Below are 26,309 nucleotides of genomic sequence, written 5' to 3' on the forward strand. Positions count from 1 at the left end.
TATTTTGAGAAAAGAGTGCTCCCTCTCTACCCCCACTAAAACTCAGTCAATAAGTCTTCATAAATAATTTATTGTCATTAGAAATCAAAGTGCTAGAGATGAAAGACCCAACTGGCCCATTGGGCTGTAAAATTCTGACTAGAGCATTTTAGAAACTTACACTCTTAGTGATTTAAACTGGGGGAGGACATTCCTTTGTAAAGAGGCAAATGACAGGACAAACCCACAAGAGGACTCAGGGAGTCTGGGGCTTTCATTCTCCATGACTGGAACATCATAAGCAGAGAGTGGAGTGGGAAGGGTCACTGCGGGAGCCAATGCTCTTCCCACTGCTGCATTTAGGAGGCTCACTGGCTGCTCCTTCTGAAGAAATAGCTAAACGGGAAGAGAGAGCTGCAGAAGGAGAGCAGAGCAGGTTGAGACTCCAGAGGTCCAGTTCCTGTCTCCCAGGTCCCATTAGGGCTCTATTATTAGCTAGGGCATTTCTGCTCTGGGACCACTGACTGGAAATTCAAGTCTAAAACAGCATTTGAAAAGGTACCCAAGTTAAATTATACTCTGGAGGTATAAATAAAGAACAATAGCAATGGGACGGCTGAGCTCTAGATAGATGAAGGGATTTGTTTTGTACTCTGCAAAAAGGACTCTGAAGACAGAGCCTAGGTTCAGAGAGAAGAATGGAACTATTTTAGTAATGAAATCAACTGAATAACCCAAATACAATAAGAATAGTTGTTGTCCAAGTAACATTTAGGATATCAGATTCAATGCTGGGCACATCAGGGTGGGGTAGGTTAGTTAGGACCCTAAGGCTCTATCTCATTTCCATCATTTGTTCTGCACAAAATAGAGATTTTAAGGGTAATCTGCTTTCTTTTCTAGTCTACTTTCCCTGAGAGCTTCCATGGGGGTAAGTTTAATGGCAGGAGAGAAGTCTGTCTTACGTCAGAAACCCAAAGAAGCCACTGGTTCCCAGCTCTGCGGGCCCCTCAGCTGGAGGTGGACTGTTCTGCTGCGGTGGTGGGATAGTCGTCCCCGCTGGGCCGTCCTCCCACTTGGGATCTGCAAGGGAACACTCAGACAGGGAGAGTGCTGACTGCACGTGAGCAGGAGGAGGCAGGACAGCGAGCATGAGCCAAGGGCGGCCTCAAACCAGCGTGACTGGAGCCAGGTGCACTGTTTGCTCTGATCTTCTCAACTTCATCCCCGCTCAGTAAGAGGCTATTCTGACCTTGGAGTATTTTCAAAGTCAGGTCGAGATTTTCACATTGCTCAAATCCTAGACACCTACCATGGCTGTGTGTCTACACACAGGCTGACAACTTGTTGGAGCACTCACTTTGCTCATGTGCCTGCATCTGTGAGAACTGCATCCATACTGAATCCTCATGCTGAGTGAAAGATCAGCAAGCAGAAAGGGCGACACCTTGACATGCATTCCCAGCCCCTGCCGAGCACCATCTGCACCTTCAATATTAACACTAATGCCCCAAAGAGAAGAGGAGGAGAGACAGCTTCCCAGAGATTGTTCTCTGGGATAGAAAAGCAAAGCATATCCCTCCCAACTTTTCTGTAAAACTTATATGGAATGTTCTGAAACTGTGGGAGCACCAATTTTGCTATCAGAAGCACAAGAAGAACATGCATTGCCTCTTTCACTCCATTTGGGAACTGCAGGGGCTTCTATTACCCAAGAGCACGCCCTCAGACTGAATGGCCAAAAAGCACCTCCACGGGAGCAAGGCACATAGCCCACGGAGTGTGCCCAGACTCAGAGCTCCGTGCTGCTTTGCTCGTCAGGGGACTAAAGAGGACAGGATACTTATTAGAGGAGAACAAATATGAATTTCTCAGAACCTACCCTGAAAAAAAAAAAAAAGAACCTACCCTGGTCCTGGACATCAGTGACATCAAATGCTGGGGTCTTCTGGCATTCTCGCTGGATTTTTCTTTCTCTGTTCTGATGAAAAGACCAAGAAAAGTCTTAAACTTTACTCTTTTCCAGCTTGGGGGTCTGAATGCTATTTGCTGGTGAAGAGATTTCACATCAGTGCTGGGGTCTGGCTTCAGACTGCACAGGCAGGATCTATTTTTCCTTCTATAGGACTGTCCGTTTCCCATATTAGCTTCCCAAACACTATCCTTCTAAAATCATAATGTTTAACAGACAAGAACAAACCAAGCAGGGTGTACCTTACCATTCCATGTTTCTGAGTGCCAGCTATTGCCAAGGACAGAATTTCAAGGTTTCAGAAATCAGGAAGACCTTTATTTTACCTTGGAGAAAAGTATAATCTATGTGGTAAAACTGACATATAAACTAAGTACTATAAGTCAGTGTGATAAGACTACCCTATCGGTCTATATAGAGTGCTGTGGTCGCTGAGAAGGATGTGAAGAGAGTGGGTAGTGGTTAGACACAGAAGACTTCACAGGGGAAGTGTTATTTAAGTGGGGCCTCGATGGACAGCATCAAGGTCAAAGAGAACAGGGCATTCCAGACAAGGACATGATGTACAAGGGCACATTACCATTAACATGTAAATATGATCAACATGGCTAGAGCCAGCAGAAACATGACTGTGGCATAAGCAGCCAGCATACCACAACACAATCTTATTTCTCCCTGTGCTACTGCCGTATAGACCTTCCTTTGTACTTTGAAGGGGACACTCTATAGCCTGGTTCCAAGCCTATAATATTCTCTGAGACACCTTGATAGTCAGAAACAGTTTATATATTTCTTTTTGGGAAACACTGACAACTGGTCACTTCGCTCATTGAGGCAAAACCTGAGGCTTGACTACCCAGCAGTGTTGGGGAGTTCCTTGAGCCATTGTGCCAGTGAAGAATTCTGTAGCAAGGGGCTGCCGACTGTCAGGGTGTATCAAGGGGGCAGAGGCACAGCAGTGCCAGGAAAGGGAGGACATGCTAAGCATGAGCTGATACTGCTGGTAAGCTCTTCCACAAACCCTTAAATCCCAGACCACATGGGCAGCCACCTAAGTCATACTATAAAAGTGAAAAGAACTCTTGGGCAGAAGGAGACTACCTCTCACTTCTATATAGGGTGGAGGGGAATTTAGAGGACCTAGATATGATTTCTAGCTTGAGGGAATGATTCTCATGAACTTAAGGAAACTACAGTTTGCAATTTAAATCCTGTTGCACTGGTCCTAAGGAAAGCATCTACTAAGGTTGGAAGTGGGGACCAGAAGTGCAAAGGCCCTGGGGCAGATGTACAGCCTATCTCTGAACCAGTGGAAATTTCCATGGTAAGAGAGTCTTTGTGCTCTCCTGAAAGCTTGACAGAGGTTTCCTCAGGCAAATGTTGTAAGAGAGGAAAAACATTATAGCCTGAAATAAAACTGAGGGTACCATCCAGGACATCCAGCCACACACAATACCCTGAAAACCTGATGCAAAGCCGTCTCCTGTACGTTCAGGGTCACCTCTGCTTGGAAGTGCAGTTCAAGCAGAGGCGGAAAAGAAAGCTACATGCACGGCAGTCTGTTTGCCTTCTGGACCATTCATTTGCTCTCTCCCATTTTTTATCCTTTTAAAGTCTAAATCTCTAGATCTGGGAGCTGAAGTAACAAAAGGAATGAGTCTGCCCTTCTTAGCCATTCTCCCAAAACACCTCTGATGAAACCGAGACCTTATTCAGGTATGTGTTTTATTCTAAGCTTTCCCTGCACAGGCTCCCTATGTGTAGAGATGTGCAAAATCCATACTGACTGTGTTTCTACACCTTAACTTCCCCCAAAGGGGAGCGAAGATATTAAGCACTGGACCATAGCAGCAAGTTCGATTCTTCCGGCTCAAGTGACTTGCACAAACAGTCACTGTGATCACGTTAATTTAGGAGACGTCTGCTCTCTGGGAACAGGGTCTACAATGGAGACCATTTGGGCTTTGAGTCAAAATCAATAAACATGTTCCTTTTCTTTTTTTCTCAGAGTTTTTTCTAACCCGGTATCAGGTTGACAAGGTAATTATGTTGAGTTAAGAAACTGTGGGTTCTTTAGGGAAATGATGCGTCAGACTAAGAATAGGAAGGTACAAAGGGTAGAGAGTGAGGGAAGTGTTCTTTAATAGTAATTATCTTGGTTGTGTAAAGTGTCTTTGTTCTCCAGAGCTTCATGTACTCTTCTTGTACTTTCTAAATTCTTCTTCTTCCCTCTCGAAAGGATGACAGCATAGAGGGAAACCATCTGCTAAAATCACTCCACGGGCCAGTTGGCCATGGGTATAACGTGACTCTGAACCCTGCCCCTGCCCACAGAGGCAGAGGTCTTCATCTTTAAGGGTTCACTCTACTCCAACTAAATGGTAAACTCCTGGAAAAAAACTAGATTTTATATATTTGTGTACACCCCAGCACCTAACACAATGCCTGGCAAACAGCGGACAGAATTGTTTAGAAATGAAACTCACTTCAGTTTTCTGCTTAAAAATGTTTTAGGGAGTTCCTGTGATCTTGAAGGTGGCTTTAAGACCTTTAAGACCTACTCTAGGAACTCTCTCACATCCACCTCGTCTCAGTGAGGTTCTCCTTTGTGGTCCCCTTGTCCCCTGGGCTTCCTTTATTCCTGTTCACAGCACATTTATCATACATTGTCTGCCCAGCTTTACACTTTCAGCACTTTTAGGGGAGAGTGTGCTTGTTAGTACTTGGCACACAGTAGATACTCAATAATGTTTGCTGCATGAATGAATATGTAAATGTTTACTCAATAACTGATCATGTTTTGGATCCTGGGAAGGTGAGGGAGGTGAGCTAGGAAATAAAGGTCAGAGTTGCTTTGGAGCTATGGTGGAGAGTCCGAAAAGTCACAAATAACAGCTATTTCAAGGAAAAAGGGCATTATTTTAGGGACTATTATGGAAAAGAAGCCCTAAAATGGAGGAGTAGCAGATGTATGAATATCTAAATGGAGAACAGACCTCACAAAATGAATCAAGTATTATTGAGGCCAATCCATCACTGCTCTAAATGAAGTTTTCTTTCGCCAGTATCCTGTGCTGATACAAACCTATTTTGTCTGTAAAAATTAGATGTTCCCAGACTCAGACTCCAGTGCAGATGAGGGCAAAAAGCTTTCGAAAAAAAAAAATTCTACACTGGATCTCACCTCAACTCAACAGACCTATTTTCTTTTTCAACTGCAGAGTATAAAAAAGCAGCTCTTTAAGCTAAGAGAAGGCTTTTCAACAAAAGGATTCATCAGTGTGTGTATTATGCAGCTACATTTAGGACAGGCTGTGGCAAGGGTGGATGGCTGAAAGTTGTTCTGCAGACAGGGAAACCTGAGAATGAGTGCGGTGAATTCAGTCTGTACTTAGGACCAAGATGTGCTGGTAACAGGAATCCTGACTCGTAACCAAACAGAAATAGCCAAGAGTCTTGAAGTCTCCATTTTGGTGCATACCCTCCTGGTTTTCAGAGGGGGCTTCTTTTTGCTGAGCCCTTGACTGGAAGTCCCCATCTTGGCCCTAAAGTGGGAGAAAAAAGCCCAAGAAACATTACTGGCAGGGGCAACATCATCACATTCAAGCAAAAGTGTCCCAGATGAATATTTCAGCAGGTTGGCTATTTTTATGCCACTCCTGGCCTGCAGAATAAATTGTGTGGCCAAATTCTCTTTGGGTTCTGCTTTAATTCACAGGAGAATCACAATTTGAGACACTTGGGAATCTAGGGGTTGAGAAAGGGAAAATGTGATTGACAGTAGGGTTTTGAAATACTTGCTTGGGCATCAAAACACAGAGAAAGGGAAGATATGAGGCCCCATCTCTGCAAAAAATTCAGTCAAACAGAACCAAGCAAAACTTCATACCTCCAAGCACCCTCACATCCTACCTGTCTGGGAAAGGAATTTCCCACCTCTTCACTGACATGTGCATTTGGACAGTGTAGGGGTCAGCTCCTTCGTGATCCACCCTCACAGCCCCATATGTCCCCACTGCCCTTGTATGTCTTGGTGCCCACATAGCACCAGGAAAAGAACAGCTGCTTTCTGTGAACCTGAGCTGAAAGCACTTTGGGTTGGAGAGCAAACCACACCTTGGATTATTCCAGCATCTCTCTGTGGGTGCTAATATGAACAACTGAATTGTCTTACAGACTCATTCTGTCCCTGACAGAGAATCAAAAGAAGAAATAAGTAGCCCCTACATTAGTAACTTCAACATGTTAAAAGCTGTGCTCAACACTCCCCATAATCTGCAGCACTTCAGCCAGTAAGTGAGGCATACCCTCTTACAGACAACTATGTTTCGGCCTGTACTACCTCTTAAGGTAGAGTTCCAAAAGCTGCACAGGTTCCGCGTGCAGCAGACACAACCACCCACACCTGCCAGAAAAGTGAGAGCAGGCACAAAGATAAACTGCTCACTGCATAAAATAAGATTATATTTCATTCGTTCTCACTCTTTTGAGGCTTTCTCTATGTTCATGTATAATACTGTGGGGCTTCAGATCTTATGCCTTCTGAGTGTCTTTTCTTTTTCCTTTCTCTTTTTTGGCAGGAACTGCTCGGCTTGTTGTTTAGCGGCTCAGTCCTGTCCGACTCTTTGAGACCCCATGGACTGCAGCCTGCCAGCCTCCTCTATCCGTGGGATTTCCCAGGCAAGAACACTGGAGTGGGTTGCCATTTCCTTCTTCAGGGGATCTTCCCGACCCAGGGATCAGACCCGCGTCTCCTGCATTGGCAGGTGGATTCTTTACCCCTGAGCCACCAAGATCTTAGTTCCCCAACCAGGGATGGAACCTGTGGCCCCTGCAGTGGAAACTCAGAGTCCTAACCACTGGACCACCAGGGAATTCCCTTAGTCCTCACTGAGAATAATAAACAGAAGAATTCTACTTTGCTGAAGAAGTAGATTTGCAAATTACATTGCAAATACCAACTTGCTTCCTTCCCTTAGTCCACCCACCCGAATAGCAGCTATGAATGAAGCCCTGAGACAGAGTGACTCGCCCCAACAGAGGGCAAGGCCTAACTCAAATGTAGGGTTCAGTGCCTCACCCAACACCACTGACCTGTCCAGCTCTGGCCTGGCTGGGGAGCTGGGCACTTCTCTGAGTTTTCGTTTCTTCAGCACAGCTTCTGCTGCTTTCCTCTCTTCCAGGACCTTCAGAGAGCAACCAGTTTCCTAAGACTCTTCCTTTCCCAGAGTTGCTCACATGAGGGCACCGTTAAGAGAACTTCCCATCTTTAAATTGCCAAAGGCAGCTTTTAACATCAGCTTTGTAAGTAAGGATAGACAAAGTCTCAGAAATCTAGCCAAAAAGATAAAAAATTCTCAAGTATACAATTCTTACTGGACCTGGGCAACAACCAAGGGGCAAAAAAGAAGACTCAACAGCAGCAAAACATGAGATAATAAGAGGCAATAAAGCAATTTTCATTTCATACAGAAAAGGCAAACTTACCAACCCAAGAGGACTGCTGTTCACTGATTTTCCTACAATAGGAAATTTGAATATCATAATGAAGCAAGGCTGTTTCTTCACTGACTTCTTAGAACTGGTCCTAGATAAACCTTTGGTGTGTGCCCTTTTCCCTTTCACCTGGTATCACTTTTCCTAGAAATACTGTCTTCAAACTTTTTTTCTCCCTTATTTTATTGTCATCTACAAGCTAAAAAGTCTGATACAGATAATATTATAACAACAAGTCACTTAAAGGGGGATGATCCCTATTATAAAAGAAAAAAGGTGGAACTTATGGCATCAGTGACAAATGAATTGAGGTATTTTGAGATAATGCCTTTGTACTTTTTTTTTTCCAAATCAAACTGGTAGATGTCTCCTTGTCCCTCTATTTGTAAAAATAGCAATGGCCCCCAGAGATTAAAAATTGGGAGATATCTTTAAGATATTACTAAGATGAAAGTCATTAAATACTCTAAAATGGAAGGAATTATTTATATCATAGGTTATTTTTCATTGAGTTATTACCCTAAGTCACACTGTACTTTCCATTTCCCAGTACACATTTAATATTTTCAACAACCAATGACTATTATTAGTTTTCACCATTTCACAAAGGAGGCATACAAAGATTGAGTAATTTATCTAAGGTCACACACTCTTAAGTGGCAAATCCACCAAGATTTGAACCAGGCAGTCTAGCTTGGAGGACATGCTCCGGACTTCTGCAGTGTCAGTGTTCGGGCTCAATCTGGCTATCTCACCACTATTTCAGCTCTGCTAACCTGTGGATGTTCAACCTCCCCCTTGTCCTACTCCACTACCTACACTTCCATCCTTCTACTTACCTGGTGACAGATTTTCATGAAACCATTTCATCTCCACGTACAGAGTGAAAACAAATGGATAAGGGACCAAGACAGCTTCCCCATGTTTGAACTTCAGATGGGACACTCTTTCCCATTTGCTTTTATCTGGGAAATGTGCTAAGGAGTGAGGATGTAGCCAGTATGAATCCCTGAGTACTATTTAAGAGAAAAGACTCCATCTCCTTTCCTTGACCTACCCTCCAAACTGCATGGATTTGCTGCTTCCACTTGAATCTACAGTGTGAATTGTAGTTCATTTCCACCCAGGAAAGAAAGGATACAGGGAAATACAATAAAGTGTTCTGTAGCAAATGGCTGTAAATTATCCAGGTTTCCTAAGACCGCACGAATAGAATCCTGAAAAAACAAAAATGTGAAATAACTTTAAGACTAATTGCAGCCAATCTATCAATTTATCTTTATCACTGCTCTTCACATACCCTATACTCTTTTCAAGTCCAACTACTAGCTGTTCCCTGAATATACCTTCCACTTCTCCACTTCTCTGCTCTTGCCTGAAATACCCTTTTAGTCTATCATCATATGACTAAATTCTACTTATCCTTTTCTGGCACAACTCAAAAGCCATGTCCTCCACAAAATTTTCCCTGATTTCCCAAGTTGAATTAACTATAGGTCTCAAATTTCACAGTAGTTAGCCTTGGGCCTTTAGTATATTCCATGCATCTTTTTTTTTTTCCCCCTTCTGTGCCTCCAGGCTTGTGAAATCTTAATTCCCTGACCAGAGATTGAACTCTGGCCCGGCAGTGAAAGTGCTGAGACCTAACCACTGGATTGCCAGAGAATTCCCTCTATGCACATATTTTTAATTTTCTTTACTAAGAAATCTTCTTGAAGTAGAATATATACCTGATTTATCTCAGCATCCCTTCTCTACCATAGTGGATGAAGCATAACAGGTCCTCAACAAATAGATACTGGATTTGTTGCTCAGTTCTGTTGGACTCTCTATGACTCTACAGACTGCAACCCACCAGGCTCCTCTGTCCATGAAATTCTCCAGGCAAGAATACTGGAGTGGGTGGCCATTCCCTTCTCCAGGGGATCTTCTCTAGCCAGGGATTAACCCCATTACAGGTGGATTCTTTACCATCTGAGCCACCAGGAAAGCCCCAATGAATAATATTGGTATTTATTTATATGTACTTATTTTGCTTTTGCTTATGTCAAACCTTTTCTTCTACTCTCTTTAAATCTTAATTATTTAGTCTCTAATTAACCTATGCTTATTAGTATATGGGCAAAGAGTCAGACATGACCAAGCACTCACCACTACTCAAGAACCCTTTAAGATAAAAGATTTCTATTATCCTCATTTTACCGACGAAGAAACTAAGACAGAAAGAGGTACAGTGACTTATGGAAGGCTACACAGATAATAATGATGGAGTTAAGACACGAACCCAGGCACTGGGGCTCCAGGGCTTACACTCCTAACCATTAGAATAAACTGCTTATCAATATATGTTTTCTAAGTGAACGACAAAGGATAACTTGTGCTTCAAAACTAATGAGAGTTTAAAAAAAAAAAAGAGCATATAAAAAGCACTTCAAAAAGTTTTAGGGAATTCCCTGGTGGTCCAATGGCTAAGACTCCACACTCCCATTGCAGGAGGCCTGGTTTTGATCCCTGGTCAGGGAACTAGATTCTGCATGCTGCAACAAAGAGTTCGCATGCTGCAATAAAGACTGAAGATCCTGAAACTAAGACCCCGTGCAGCCAAATAAATCAATAAATGTTTTAAAAAAGCAACATTCTTATATGATTATAAATGTATATAGGTGTTCTCTAGCTACCATCAGATGAACTACTGTGCAGCATGAACTGCATACGTCTATTTCTAAACCTCACTACAATCCTGAAAACTGATATTACTTATCAATCCTACTGACAGGTAAAGAAACAGTCTCAGATAAGGAAGACAAATTTCCCAAAAATTGTACTGTGAAGGCAGAACTAGAGTTCAAATCCAGGTTTCATTAGTTCTAAAGACTGTTTGCAATACTTTACTGCCTTGAGCTTTTCTCTGCCCATATTAAGTGAAGCAAAGTGAAATAAATTTTGCTCTACTCATAATTAAAATAAGCAGAAAACTGTCATGGTCCTATGTTAAAATAATTGTTATTTATAATGATGCCTCTGAAGTCCTCAAAGATCCTAATGTATTTTTCAACATATAGCTAAAGAGTACCTTTAAGGCTTTGACTCAACTTTTTGGTTTTACAGTTTTGCATTTGTGTATGTAATTATATTCAAATTCTTTGAAATGTGGCAGCATATGTCTTTATAAATCACAACAGTCATAGATCACTCAGTCATGAAGTTAGAAAAGAATACACTAGTTTAAAACTCTCATATTATGAATGAGGCAAATAAGACCCAGAGAGATAAGTGATTTGCTAAGGCTCACACATTTCTTAGTGGCTCAGCCAGGACAAGAAACCAGGGCCAGCACCCAGAACTCTAATTCCTTGTCCAATGCTTTCACCAGTTTACAAATTTGTCCACCTTCTTTGTCTTCTTGTGGGAAAATCTCAAGCCATTAGAGTTGGGTAGGAAAGGAATGAAAATGAAGTGGAAACATAGCAGATGCAAATGTTTCCAATTAAAATGAAGACACAGCAGCCTTGTCTGTGTATTTACAGTTGAGCTTCCTGAACGTCAAGTACCAGGCAGTGGTTGGGATGGTGAGGTTTCCCAGAGCCCTGGAAGGCAGCAGTCCTCCAGATGCTTTCTCTATGCCAGCGGCCACAAAAGACAGCTGCCCATGGCTGGGAACTCTAGTGGAAACAAAATAACTCTTAGCCTCAAAGGTGCTGACACTTCAACTAGGAAAATTGAGAAAGAGTATAGGCTTTAATTTCCCTGGAAAAACAGTAACCTTTCTCTGCAGAGGAAATGTGGAAGGGAGAAGTCAAGTAATCAAGCAGAGATTGTGACTCAGTTTGTAGGAAACAACTAAAATCTAAGTAGGGATGCATCCTCAGCTTAAAAAACAACATTCCCAGAAGCTGTCTGCTCCTCTCCCTACCTCCAGCTCCTGGACGATGACTTCCTTGTTTTCTGCCTCTTCCCCTCTAGAAGGTAAACAGACAAGAAGTAAGTAAGCCAAGAAGAAAAGTTCTGGAAACAACAGACTCTAGTAAAAATGACATTTCCAATGAGCTAAGGGAACACAACTAAGTAACAATTGTGGGTGCTGACTCAGTGCTCACGGGGAGAAGAACTCACTAGGTGGTGTAGACTGAAGTCCGCAGGAGGCTGTACCAAAACACCTTCACTACCCTGCCAAGACCTGACATTTCCACCGGTGAAGCTAATAACTGATTAGACCAGTAGTACAAGTGTAACCTGCGGACCTACAGGGGTCCTCAAGTCCCTTTCAAGGAGTCTCCAAGGGCAAAACTAGTTTCATAATAACACTAAGATATCACTTGCCTTTTACACTATGCTGACATTTGCACCAGTAGTGCAAAATCTGTGGTGGTGAAAATACTGGTGCCTTAGCACAGATCTAGTCAGTTGCCCTAAACTGTACTAGCAATTGTAGCCATCTTTGCCACCACACAGGAAAAAAAATTCCAATTTCACTTAATATTTTAGAGGAAGAAGTAAAGCCTTAATAATTCTATAAATCCCAACCCCCAAATAATGCATTTTTAATATATTATGTGCTAAAACAGGAAGTATGGATAAAGTGTTTCTGCGGCATACCAGAAGATGATGGTTCTCCTGAGAAGTGCCTGCACGATTGTTTAAGTTGCAAACTGAACCACTTGCTTTTTCATATTTTACTTGACTGATCAGCTGACAGATAAACTATGGTGCTTATTTGGACTTGGGAATGTGACAGATATTTGCTCAAAAGTGAACAGTGAGCTTATCAATAAAACTGACAGTATTTGTTGTTAAGGGTAAATTTTTGGATTTCAAGCAAAATTTCGAATTTTGGAAAACTTTTATCCACCACTGTGGGGTTGACAACTTCCAAATACTTAGACATTTTTCTGATAAGGTTGGCAGTGATATTAGCAAATATGATTTTTGATACTGTATAATGAAGTGTGTTGACATCTGAACAATCTGCATAAGCTAGTGAAACAATATTTTCCCAGTGACCACAGAAACACTTCATGTTACAAAATCATTCTAGGTAAAAGATAGATCAGCTTTCAAAGAACAAGATAGACCAATGGATTTTAATGTTGCAGAGTTCAAAAAGTACAGTGATATAATTTCAGATTCCACATTGCAACTAACCTTTAAAAAACTACTATATTTTAAAAAAATGAAACGGAGTTTCCTGGTGGTCTAGTGGTTAGGACTCGGCACTTTCACTACTGTGGCCTGGGGTTCAATCCCTGGTCCTGGAACTGAGATCCCACAAGTTGCACTGTGCAGCCAAAATAAAAAAAAAATTTTTTTAATTTAAAAAAATTATAAAAATTTAAAAACGAAACAAACAACTATTGTCAAGTTTTTTTTTTCTTTTCTGTTTTTTTGTTTTCTTTACTTGTCAAGTTTTGATGCAGGGCCAAGGAAGAATATCCACAATGATCTGAGAAGACTATTAATATATTCCTACCTTTCCCTACTACAAGTATTTGTTGTTCAGCTGATCAGTAGTGTCCAACTCTTTGCAACCCCATGGACTGCAGCATGCCAGCTTCCCTGTCCTTCACCATCTCCTGGAGTTTGCTCAAACTCATGTCCACTGAGTCAATGATGCCGTCCAACCACCTCTGTTGCTCCTTCTCCTCCTGCCCTCAATCTTTCCCAGCATCGGGATCTTTTCCAGTGAGTTGGCTCTTCACATCAGGTGGCCAAAGGATTAGAGCTTCAGCTTCAGCATCAGTCCTTCCAATAAATATTCACAGTTGATTTCCTTTAGGATTGACTAGTTTGATCTTCTTGCTGTCCAAGGGACTCTCAAGAGTCTTCTCCAGCACTACAGTTTGAAAGCATCAGCTCTTCGGTGCTTAGCCTTCTCTATGGTCCAACTCTCACATCCATACATGACTACTGGAAAAACTGTAACTTTGACTATAGGGACCTTTGTCGGCAAATATATGTAAGGCTACATATATATGTAAAGCCGAATTTTTCATGTAATACAACCAAAAGAAAAAATTCACAACAGATTAAATGTAAAAGCAAATATGATAATCTAGCAGTTTTTTATTAAGCCAGATATTAATGAGATTTGCAGAAATTTAATGTGATGTCAATCCTCCCATTAATTTTTTGCTTTAGAAAATATGCTTTAGACACAAAGTTGTGTTTGACTCTTTTGCCACTCCATGGACTGTAGCTTGCCAAGCTCCTCTGTTCATGGGATTCTCCAGACAAAAATACTGGAGTATATAGTTATTTTTAATAAAAATATATTAAAACTTAATAGATATATCATTATTTTTAAATTAATATTATACATTTAAAAGTTGTGGTAAAATACATATAACCTCAACTTTTCCATTTTAACTATTTTTAAGTATATAATTCAGTGGCATTAATTAATGGTTGGCCAAAAATTTTGTTCAGGTTTTTCCATAAGATACTACATTCAAAACCATGGCTTGCAGTCAGCACTACCCTATTTCTAAAACTTATTTCCACAAATAGAAACATTGTGTTCTTTAAACAACTCCTCATTCTTCCCTCCACCCAGCTTGTCTTTATGAGTTTTCCTATTTTAATATCTCATATAAGCAGAATCATAAAATATTTGCCCTGTTGTGACTGGCATATACCTATGAATGAAATTGCTGGGTGATAAGGTTCATCTAGTCAAGGCTATGGTTTTTCCAGTGGTCATGTATGGATGTAAGAGTTGAATTGTGAAGAAAGCTGAGCACCGAAGAATTGATGTTTTTGAACTGTGGTGCTGGAGAAGACTCTTGAGAGTCCCTTGGACTGCAAGGAGATCCAACCAGTCCATCCTAAAGATAAGTCCTGGGTGTTCACTGGAAGGACTGATGCTGAAGCTGAAACTCCAATAGTTAGGCCACCTCATGTGAAGAGGTGACTCACTGGAAAAGACCCTGATGCTGGGAGGGATTGGGGGCAGGAGGAAAAGGGAATGACAGAGGATGAGATGGCTGGATGGCATCACCGACTCGATGGACATGAATTTGAGTAAACTCCGGGAGTTGGTGATGGACAGGGAGGCCTGGCGTGCTGCGATTCATGAGGTCGCAAAGAGTCGGACACGACTGAGCGACTGAACTGAACTGAACTGAACTGATGGTAATTTTATGTTCAACTTTTTCAGGAACTGCTAAACCATTTTCCATAGTAGCTGTATCATTTTATATTCCCACCAGCAATGTATGAAAGTTCCAATTTCTCCACATCCTTGTCAACAACTGTTGTTTTGTTTTTTAATTATAGCTATCCTAGTAGGTGTGAAGTGGTATATCACTGCAATTTTGATTTATTTGCATTTTCCTAGTGACTAAAGATATTGAGCATCTTTTCATGTGCTTACTGGCCATTTGTTTATCTTCTTTAGAGAAATATCTATTCAAGTCCTTTGTCCATTTTCAGTTGGATTGCTTATCTTTTTGTTGTTGAGTTGTAATTCTTTATATATTCTAGATATTAAGATCTTATCAGATATATGATTTGCAAATATCTTCTCTCATCTGTGGTTTTCCTTTTCATTCTGTTAGTAGGGTTCTTATACATATAAATTTTATAAAATCAACTAAGTCCAATTTATCTCATTTCTTTTGAGGCCTGTGTGTTTGGTGTTGTATTTAAGAAACCACTGCCAAATCCGAAGTTATAAAGATTTGCCCCTATGTTTTCTTCTAAGAGTTTTAGTTTTAGTTCTTATTTAGGTCTATGATCCATTTTTAGTTAACTATAGTATATTGTGTAAGGTAAGGGTCTAACTTTACTCTTCTGCATGTGGATATCCAGTTTTCCCAGAACCATTTGTTAAAGAAACTCTTCTTTCCCATCGAATGCTCTTGGCATTCTAGTCAAAAATCAATTGACCATAGATATTAGTGATATTATTTCTGGGCTCTCAATTCTATACTATTTATCGATCTATATATCTGTCCTTATGCAGCATCACACTTTTTGATTACTTGTAGCTTTGTAGGAAGTTTTTTAATTGGCAAGTATGAGTACTCCAAATCTGTTCTTTTCCAAGATTGTTTTGGCTATTTGGGATCCCTTGAAATTCCATATGAATTTTAGGTTCAAAAAAGCACTGGGATTTTGCTAGGGATTACATTGAATCTGCTGATTGCTTGAGTACCGTTTTCATCTTAACAATATATATATTTGGCTGCACCACAGAGAATGCAGGATCTTATTAACAGTTCCCTAACCAGGGATCAAACCTCTGCCCCAGGCAGTGAAAGCACAGAGTCCCAAGCACTGGATTGCCAGGGAACTCCCATCTTAACAATATTAAGTCTTCCAATCCATGATCACAGATATCTTTCTAATTAATTAATTTTTTTGGCCTCTCTGCATGGCTTGTGGAATCTTAAATTCCCTGACCAGGGATTAAACCCAGCTCTGACAGTGGAAGTGCTGGGTCCTAACCACTAGATCACCATGGAATTCCCACAGAGGTCTTTCTATTTAGATCTCCTTTAATTTCTCTCAGAAATATTTTTAGTTTTCAGTGTGCGAGTCTTGTACCTCATTGGTTGAATTTATTATTAAGAATTTTTTCTTTTTGATACTATTGTAAGCAAAATTGTTTTCTTAATTTTCTTTTCAGAAATTACTGCTAGTTTACTGCTAGTGTATACAAATCAACTGATGTTGATTTAGTATAACTTTGCTGAATTCATTGATAAGGTTTAACAGTTTTTTGTTGGTTTGTGCGGATTCTTTAGCTTTTTCCACATATAAGATCATGTCAGGAATTCCCTGGCAGTCTAGTGGTTAGGACTCCATGCTCTCACTGCCAAAAGCTCAAGTTCAATCCCTAGTTGTGGACTAAGATCTCACAAGCCATGTGGTGCAGCAAAAAAAAAAAAAAAAAAAAAATCACGTCATCTGCAAACAGAGATAGTTTCACTTCTTCCTTCCCAATTTATATGCATTTTATTTCTTTTTCTTGACTAATTGCTCTGGCTAGAACTCTAGTACTATGATGAACAGAAGGGATGAAAGTGGGCATCCTTATCTTGTTCCTGATCTTAAGGAAAAAGCTTAAGTTTTTCACCATTGAGTATGTTGTCAGCTGTTGGTTTTTCATATATAGACTTTATATTGAGGAAGCTCCCTTCTATTCCTAGTTTGAGTAATTTTATCATGAAAGGGTGCTAGATTTGGTCAAATGTCTTTTCTGCATCCATTGAGAGGGTCATGTGGTCTTTTTTCTCTTCTACTAATGTGGCGTATTATATTGATTGATTTTTGTATACTGAACTATCCTTGCATTCCTGGGGTAGTCCCAGGAATATAAACAATGCCAATCTTCTTATTAATTTTTAAAAATATGGCTATTTTAAATAAAATGCTATAGTATTTTAAAATTAATAATTATTTAAAATTTTTCTTTTGATTTTTATATGACAAATATTGACAGGTATGACTCATTTAATCAAAAACTCTTTGAAAGCCTCAATTTTAAGAGTGCAAAGGGGTCCTGAGGTAATCTGAGAACCACTGCAGCAAAGGTATGCTATTACTAATTTAAAAACTTATATGAATAATAAATACATAGAACATAAAATACCTAGAAAAGAGAGCTACAAGGTGCTGCTTCAGCCAGTCTCCTGGACTTGGTGAAGGCAGAGAAGGAATGACCTGTGGGAATGTATTAACCTGTGTTTGTAAAGGCTACCCTCCTAGTTTTAAAATTACCTGATGCTGTTGCCGTATCTAATTTTGAATTTATACACGTTGGGTCCTGCATGAAGAAATCTCGTCTCTGGAAATGGGTAGGTGAAAGGTTTTAAACTCATTGCTTCCAAACAGTAACCTAAATAAAATAGAAGTATTAAAGAATTACTAAAAAGCGAAATATGGTTCCTTATGTATAGGGAATAAAGCCTGCCCAATCTGTAGCATCTCTTCATCAGTATAAAGTCCAGTTCTCAGTATCACTGCCTATGTCCCAGGCTCAGTTCTAATATTAATTACCTGGACCATTTCCCCACCTGCATGGGAAGGATACATGATATTCTGAGATAATCTTTATACTTGAAGTCAGAAGACCTAAGTGGAACTTTTGCTGTTTACCTTATGACCTTGTACAAATTACTTCTCTTCCATGAGACTAATGATACTAACATCTGATGATAACAGGGTTTTTGTTAGGATTAAATCTATCTCCCAAATATCTCTTGAATCTGTTCTCATCCCTTGCCCCCATTTTCTCTGGAACCTAGGCCAATGTGAAGAGGGCTCAAATCAAATAATGGAAGACTTCAAAGGTTGCACCAATAAGAGGCAATTGGGAACACCTCTGCTGTTAATTTTCTACGATGTTTAGGAATTAGCACACCTTCCTGCTACAGCCAATGCAGTAAATTAAGGATGTATACTAATGTTTTAAAGTCTTGCCAAGGAATGCCTTATCTTCCACACCTCTCAATTATTCTTCTTCACCACTTATGAGAGTACCCTGTGCCACAAGAATGCCCCTATTTTCCCACCACTTACTAGTTTTACTTTTCCTATTCCAGAATCTCTACTCACTTAAGGGCCTCTCTGTGGGAAACTCAGAAGAAGAAATGGAAAACGAAGTATGGCATGCCTCTTCTACTCCAAGAGAGCACTTGGTATGCACTCAGAGGACTTTTCTATGCCTCTTTTTATTTGTAAAGTAGAGATAATAAGCCTTGTACTTTCTGTCTCTTCATATGGAAGTTTAAATAATAAATAATGAGAGTAAAAGGTCCAGAGTTTCTAGGATCAAATCTACCTATATACAATGCAAGGTATTGATTTCAGAGGCAGCTGAGCTAAGGTAGACAGAACAAGTACAAAGTAAGAATAATTTATGTTTTAATCTCAGTTCCATTATCCCTACATAGTTTCTCTGGGCTTTGGTTTTATTACTTATACAATAATAACAACTTATGTATGTAACAACTAACAACAATTTTTTTTTCATACTCTATTCTAAGTACCTTATATATAGATCTTACTTAATTCTCACAAAAAGCCTACGAAGTAAGTAGTCTAAATTTGATAGATGAGTAAATTGAAGCACTGAGAGATGAAGTAAGTTTTCTATGGCTATGGATTCTGGAATTGAGATTCAAACTGAGGCAGTGTTAATTGAGATTGGTGGTCTTAACCACTTTTCCACCCTGCTTCCTGGGGTTATAGAAAGCAAAGCAAAAAAAAAAAAAAAACACACAAGATAATGACTATAAAATCATTTTGCAAGTACTAACATATTATACACACATAAAAAACTACTTTCATTATTCTTTCCTCCATATTACCCTGATTCCACACCTACTCAGCAGGGAGAGCTCTAATATGTACAGTTGAAAGATCTATGTGCCCAAAGAATGGCATTTCCCACAATTTCCAAATTTCAAGTCTGGGGCTGCCAGTAGAGAGATATCCCAGTGTCTGATCTTGGCTGCTTGGGATTAGAATGACAGGAGGCTGGAGCCAAAACCCGAGACTATTTAGACTAGAATTGCACTCAAAAGTGAAAAGAAATAGTTGGTGCCAACTGCAAAGTTACCAGAGGGGAAATACTGTTCACATCCTGAGAAAAACTTGCACATTCTTTATGCCCTAGGCATGGCAAGAACCCATGCTAGATTTGATAGTGTTTTTGGTGCTAGATGGCGTTACCAAGAAGGCAGGGACCACCTGATGAGACTTAGGTAGCTGTCACAAAAACTGAGCCCTTAATTATTCAGAGGTTTCCTCTAAAATGCAGTCACCTCTCTCCACAGACTGAGAGGACTGGGGCCATCAGAACAAAGGAAATGAAGAACATTTGCTGGAAATGACAATCCAGAGAGGAAACTTCATGTGCTGTGTCACAGCTGGCTGGCTGAAAGAAGTAAAAACAATCCTCTTCTAGCTGGGGCCTGTTCCTGTTAATTGCTGCCTGCCCGCTTCAGAAACAAACACCACACACTAATTACTCTATTTGAAAATAAGGATTAGACAGCATAATCCCAAACAACCATATAGCAGCAGTGGTTCAAAGATTCACAAGGTTATTTTCCAACATGAGTACTGTAGTCATGGTGACATTATGTCCTAGGAACATATCATTAAGTTGATGAGATCTTACAGATGAAAGGTCAGACTCTCAGCCAATTTTAGGTGATCATAAAACATGATGCCTTTAAAACAAAAGAAGAGAAGTTACAGGCAATATGGGATAGTGGGAAAGACACAGGATTTGTAATTGGAGGACCAAGGCTTGAGTCCTAGCTCTGCCACTTATTCGACGTTAATCAAGTCACTTAGCTTTTTCATTTCTCAATTTCTACATCTCTAAAAGGGGAATACACTTATCCCTGGAATTTCTGTGAGGATTAAATGAAACAATGCCGTAAAAAGCACTTCATAAATGCTGGGTAATTATATTAACATTAGCTCTTTTGATAGATTTGAAGAGTTCCTCTCTTAATGCTTTACTAGAAAAGCAAACTCAAGAGAAGTGTGTAGCTTTAATATCAGTACAAAATATGATGCATCTCAATTAAGACTCTTTTCTTGAAAATCCCCAATAATAGATTTAAATGACACATAGGCATTGATGTTAGAAAGGGAAAGATTTTTTAAGGTTTTAGTAATTTGTCTCACATAAAGAAACATTTGGGTCAATGCACAGAACTTGAATCAGTGCTGAATGCAATATGAAGATAATGATATGATATGCAATATGAAGATAATGATATGATAAAGATCATACAGAAGTACTGGCACTAAATATATCTGGTGATACTTGATGGGAAAACCCTCCACAGTGCTAGTAAAAGAGCTTTCATAAGCATTCATTAAAAATACATTTACTGAGCAGGTCTAACATAACAGGCTTTGTGGCCACTAATGAGTTTGGGCCAAAAGAAAAAAAACAGGGAAATCCCACTCATGCTATGGATCCAACATCCAAGTTTTAGAACTGAGGCTGAAGACAGAAGCTTGGCTTCTCCTTCTACCTTCAGAAGTCCTTGGCTAGTTTCAAAAGTCTGCCTGCCTTTGCTGAAATAGAACCAAACTCTCTGAAAACCTATATTTCCAATGAGATTCATGCTTGCCTATAGCTGAAGTGCCCTTCATTTTAGAGAGGACAAAAAGGAAGTGAATTCATCAAAGAAGGAAATGACTCCTATAGGTCTCATAACTCAGTATGGAACCAGGATTAGCCCCCAAGATTGTTGAATCCTTTGGCTGACACATTTTCCATAACACATCACCTGATCATTTTATTAAACTATAACCCTGGTCAATCACATAAGTCTGTGGCAAACTCAATTTGGGTACAAAGACATAAAGCCAAAATGCAGCAATTCCGGATTAAAGCTTCTTAGGATTATATCTTGGGATATAAAGCGTTTCTTTCACATTTGTCTTTGAGCTCTATTTTCAAAAGGAACTATTCTCAGTTTCCTCACCTTGCAGGGTGACTAGGATGATTAATGAAATAATGCATGTATAATTGCTTATTGCAGTACTCTATGCATAGGTTATTCAATAAAGAACAGCCATTTTAAAAGCAAAACAAATCCCAGTGTTAACAGATAGGACAGGAAGAGCTGATCTAAGACTACCCAAGATACTTCTATGCCTACTGATGTCATCCTTTTCCATTAGACTTCTACCTACTCTTTCTGGTAAGACACAATCTTTAAAACACCACTGGCATTTATTCAGAAATATATTTGCAACTGGAACTGTGTCAGATTTTGTTTTGTTTTGTTTGGGAGGGGAGAAGTAACTAAATCTTCTAACAGAGGGATAGGAAAGTGTCCTGAAATGAAATCAAAAGGCCTTAGTGAACCACTCAATAGGGCAGAAAGGAGATTAAGTCAACTTCTTCAGTTACTCTTTACACCTAAATGGCTCTTCCACTTCCATTTTAACCACCCTAAAAGCTAATGGAAGAATTATCTTTGGTCAGTAAGTCCAGGACTGTGCTCTTTGCTTGGAAAAAGCAATAGAATGGTATCTCATCTTAGCACCCTACCCATTAGTCGTGGCTTGTTACATGAAGATCCTTGGAGAAGAAAATGGCAACCCACTCCAGTATTCTTGCCTCGAGAATCCCATGAACAGAGGAGCCTGGCAGGCTACAGTCCAAGGGGTTGCAAGAGTCGGACACAACTTAGCGACTAAACCACCACATGAAGATCAACCTATTAGCATTCACATCACACTCAATTCACTGCAGAACTCTAAAAATCCTAATCCCAGGAATCCTAAAAGCATTTGGATGTAAAATTGCAGGCAATGAGGGATATTTTATTTTTTGGTTACACCACTGGGTGAACTGCCCTGAAGCAGTACCTGCAAAGATTTTTAAATGATAAAAAAGCGTCAGTACTTTCAGAAGGGCAAATGGTGGAGAGAATATCCTTAGCTAGAGAGAAAGAAGCATCTTTTGCAGTTTTGAGCTATAAACTTTGAGTCCTTGATGTACATATCTCAAGGGTTTTAGTGACAGAAAGACGAAAGTGTGAAAAGAAAGCTTCTAAAATATACAGCTTTGTTCCTGGCATGAAAAAATGGTAGATTCTGAAGAAATGAAGTTAATAAAAAACTATATTACTTTTTATACAAAGAAAGCAAATTTTACACAGGAAATCTGAAATATTTTATGGCTTTTAATTCTGGTGAGATACTTGGAAGATAAAAATTATATTCACTAGGTTTACAAAAAGATAAACCTGACATGAGGAGATCATCTAATTTGACCAAGGTCATACATCAAGAGCAAGACTAAAACACAGATGTATTGCTAAAGCAAGGTAGTCCCACTGAATTAAGGGTGTCAAGAATATAGGTACCTTATGAATTATCCTAGACTCAATATTAGCTTCAATTATTTATATCTTTATATTTTACCACGTAAGTATAACTCTAAAATAACAGAATCAGGCATAGCTGCTAATAAGCATAAAATTTAGCACTTTGAAAGATCATCAGACCATAGGGATCTGATGAATAAAATCTTACATTTATAAAAGCACTTTCAGTTTATACAATGCTTTTCCCATCTACCCCTATTCTCACAAGATTCAAAAACATCTATTGAAGTAGGCAGGGCAGATTCAGCTAACTTATACTTCACGCTAAATGCTCTCCTAATTTTTATCTGATTTGATCCTCTCAATCTTGTATTCATTCAATATTTATTCATTCAGTTCACAATTATCTGCATACCAACTATGTTCCAGAAACTTAAATGCTGGAGATAAAGTGGGGAATAATAAGATCTCAGTCACTGCTTGCAAAGAGCTTACAAATAATTTTAAGGAAGATGACTGCTACAAAAAAGGACAGGGTGACATTGGAATATGACAGAGAATCCTAACCTAGAATGGAAGTCAGAGAACTCTGAGTGACTCATATTTGAAGGATGAGTAGGAGTTGGGGAAGACACAAATGGCGAATGGATGAGGCGTCTGATGTAGGTACAAGAAAAGCAGATACAACAGTCCTCAGTTGAGAGAGACTACTGTCATTTCAAGAGGGAGAAGTATAGTACTCCTGAACACAGTTGGCAAGAAATGCGACAAACTAAGACTACGAAGATAAACAGTAAGTCATCACACATTTGAGAGCCTACTATGTATCAAGCATTTCTTTCAGCAATGATAGAGCGGGTAATAAGAAAGACATGACTCTTTAACAGTTTAGATTTCAGGAAGTTTGGAGAGCAATAATAAACATATAAATAAATCAATGTAATTTGAAGTACCGTAAGTATTATGAAGAAAATAAAACAGGGTTTTGTAGTAGAGAGTGACTGGGAGACTGCTTTAGTATGGCCAGTAAAGGTCTTTCAGAAGAGATCAAACTGAGTTATGGCCTTAATGGAAAGTGAAACAACAAAGTCAAGGGGAAAAGCATTCCAAGTAGGAAAAAACAAGCACAGATGCCCTGTGATGATTGGTAGTTAAATGACAGAAAGGTCAGTGTGACTAGAGCACAGAGAATGAAGACTTGAGTAGAAAGAAATGACATCAGAGAGCTAGGCAAGAGCTAGGTCATATAACGGCTGCCAGCCATTGTAGAGTTGCGATTTTATGCTAGTGAAAGTAAAGTTGCTCAGTCGTGTCCGACTTTGCGACACCATGGACTATACAGTCCATGGAATTCTCCAGGCCAGAATACTAGAGTGTGTAGTCTTTCCCTTCCCCAGTGGATCTTCCCAACCCAGGGATCGAACCCAGGTCTCCTGAAAAGAAGTGTAATTACTTGATTTATGCTTTAGAAACAGTACTCTGGCTGCCAAGAGAAAGATGAACTGAAGAGTTGTGGTAATCCAGCAGAAAAATGCTTCAGATTTGGACTTTGAGGTCTCAGTAGTCAATAACTACTTAGATTTGGGGTATATTTTAGACTGATGGACTAGATGCAGGAATCAAGAATGGCTCTTGATTTTGGCCTATGCTATCAGACAGGTAATGGTACACACCCTTTATTGAGATGGAGAAGAATTCTGAAGAAAAAGATTTGCCATTCTAGGGAATTCTCTGGCAGTCCAGCAGTTAGGAATCTAGGCTTTCACTGCCAAGGGCCCAAGTTCAATCTCTGGCAGGGGAACTAAGATTCCACAAGCTGCTCGGTGCCACCAAAAAAAGAAAAAAAAAAAGATTTGCCATTCTCTTTCTGTTCTGGGTAAGCGTGAGAGGCCTGTTAGATATCCCAGGGGATGTGTCAAGGGGGTGGTCTCTTGGTATGCAAGGAGTGGAAATCAGGATACAAATATAAATTTGAGTTATCAGTGTTTAGATGGTATTTGAAGATGGTATTGGAAGCTTTTGGAATAATAAGATCATCCAGGGAGAAAATACAGATAGAGAAGGAAAGAGGGCTTTCCTCATAGGCCAGGCTATGAACTGTGAAGTCTATCCAAAGAGCAATCAGAAGGCAGTGAAGGGCATAATAAAGAGATGACATGATCACATGGCTGTGGGTTTAAAAAAAAAAACAAACAAACCAAAAAATCAAAACAATCCCTCTGATTGTAATGTAGGAAATAACCCAGAACCAGAACAGATGAAAGAGGCTCAGTTAGGAGACTCCTGTGGTTCCTGGCAGAAGCTGATAATAGCCTGGTTTACACTGATGAGTGGAGATGAAGAGAAGTAGTCTGGTTTAGAAGACGTCTAGTCATGATCTGGTGACTTGACAGGGTAAGGAAGAATTCCAGACAAGGATGATTGTGAGCTGCTTGAACAAACAATTGAAAAATAAAGACACCTCTTCCCCCGCCAAAAAAGGAGCCTTAGAAAGTAAATTTTTGAGGAGAAGATAATTGAGTCCATTTTTGGATATGCTCAATCTTAAGGTGCCCACAAAATAATCTAGACATTCTAGGTAGGCTGTTGGATATTGTGGTAGGTTTACTATCTGCAGATTAAGGAATCAAAGTTCAGAAAAGTCAAGGACGTAGGGCCAAGTATTCCTTTCCCAGATGCCAAGATTCAAGGACCCAAGTAGCTGAACAGAGAGACCTCACTGAGAGCTATGACTCAAATATTGATACTTCCTAGATTCAGTCAGGCATCTGAAAACAAGAAATTCATTCAAATCATTAAGACATGATGTGACAAGACATATTTCCATGAAAGAAGTCATGTTTTCACGCCAACTTCTAAGTTAGAGGATGGTTATGAACCAGAACAATGGCTTTTGTGTGCAGCTTTGTTTTTTTTTTTTTAAGAGGCTGTGGTAAGGGGAGGCTCAGAAGACTGGATCTGTGCCAGAGGCAGCACTTTGTGCTGGGTTGGTGTGGCAGCAAGAACTGTCCCTGGGGTTTCCTTCACCTCTGCCCTGCTCACTCGCCGGTGGAAGGGGATCTGGACATAGTTCAGCGCCTGCCTGACTTCCATCCCTGCTCACCTGGTTACCCCGACCTGAGAGCTCCAGGCCGCCGCCCTAACCACGAGGCCCTGCGCTGGGCGTCCAAAGGGGCCCGGGGCTTCTAAGGCTGCCTCAGAAGGCGGCTGTGGAGTGGGGGCTGGGCCCGAAATCTCCTTCAGGGAAAGGCGCCAACCTCACTAGAGAAATAGGCCGCTGCCAGTTGTTACCTCAGACCCAAGAACCTCCCAGGCGCGGCCTGGCTCTTTCTTATAGGGGTTCTTCGCGCCTCATCAAATTGGCCTCGGCCAGAGTACCCACTAAAATCTGTTTTTAAAAAGAGCGGAACTTTGTCAAAAAAACAGAATAACTTTCAAAAGGCGGGGGCAGAGTCGTTTCCCCAATTACAAGAGTAAATAACTCAAAGTTCACACACAGTAACCATTCGAAACTCTCTTATGAAGCCCCCACTGTTCCTTCCTCAGCCTCTACAATGGGGAATAAATACTTTTATTCATCAAAATAAACAAATAAATAAATAAATAAATAAATAAATAAAATAAAAAGAGTGGGCGCCAACCTCGCACGAAGCCTGGCTCGCTGACCTGATCGCCCTCGCGTCTGCGCCTCAACTCTTGCCACGGGCAGACTAGGCCTTCAGCTCACGCGCAACTGCGTACCCAGGTCGCCACGTAGGCCGCGCTCCGAGGCCTGGGCGTGGTCTGCGCGTGCGCGCCGCTGAGACACTGCCCAGGGGTCGCGCGAGACTGAGACCCGGGATGGCGCCCCGCCTCAGGCGCCCCACCCGCGGGAGCACCGAATCCCAGTGTCTTTCCTTGGTTCCTGAGCTCCTAGGCCCGTTGGCCTTTCTGTGCCTGGCGTGGGTGGGTCGGGTACTGTGGACCGCGCAGCCCCTACTGTGTGTCGAGCATCGTGCTGGCGCTTTCCTTTAACCCTCACCCTTGTACTGTACAGCAGTTATTAATATCCC

At 40.4% G+C, this 26,309-nt stretch overlaps 1 protein-coding gene across 2 annotated transcripts; it reads right to left on the reverse strand.

Moving 5' to 3' along the window:
• Positions 1-50: 50 nt before the first annotated feature.
• MAJIN (membrane anchored junction protein) lies at positions 51-26,016 on the reverse strand. 2 transcript variants are annotated; one of them, XM_020891795.1, is made up of 11 exons: positions 25,899-26,016; positions 17,168-17,285; positions 11,361-11,406; positions 8,589-8,664; positions 8,287-8,412; positions 7,439-7,470; positions 7,046-7,137; positions 5,433-5,496; positions 1,888-1,960; positions 945-1,062; positions 51-393 (listed from the first exon to the last, which is right to left on the reverse strand). In XM_020891795.1, the coding sequence occupies exons 2-11, from the start codon at positions 17,266-17,268 to the stop codon at positions 348-350; spliced, it is 774 nt and encodes a 257-aa protein (XP_020747454.1). In that variant the 5' UTR covers positions 17,269-17,285; positions 25,899-26,016; the 3' UTR covers positions 51-347. The 2 variants fall into 2 exon arrangements, with proteins under 2 accessions (XP_020747454.1, XP_020747455.1); XM_020891796.2 differs by having other exon boundaries at positions 25,924-26,010.
• Positions 26,017-26,309: the final 293 nt, after the last annotated feature.

This window comes from Odocoileus virginianus, chromosome 28 (genome assembly GCF_023699985.2).
Source record: "Odocoileus virginianus isolate 20LAN1187 ecotype Illinois chromosome 28, Ovbor_1.2, whole genome shotgun sequence".
NCBI lineage: Eukaryota > Metazoa > Chordata > Mammalia > Artiodactyla > Cervidae > Odocoileus > Odocoileus virginianus.

Excerpts from the sequence above, each read along its gene's own strand:
- MAJIN (XM_020891795.1), bottom strand. The coding sequence starts at position 17,268 with ATGAGTTTAAAACCTTTCACCTACCCATTTCCAGAGACGAGATTTCTT. Across the intron at positions 11,407-17,167 it reads AGATACGGCAACAGCATCAG|AGGGGAAGAGGCAGAAAACA; the intron begins GTAATTTTAAAA and ends TTTACCTTCTAG. Across the intron at positions 8,413-8,588 it reads ACACTTTATTGTATTTCCCT|ATAAAAGCAAATGGGAAAGA; the intron begins GTATCCTTTCTT and ends CACATTTCCCAG.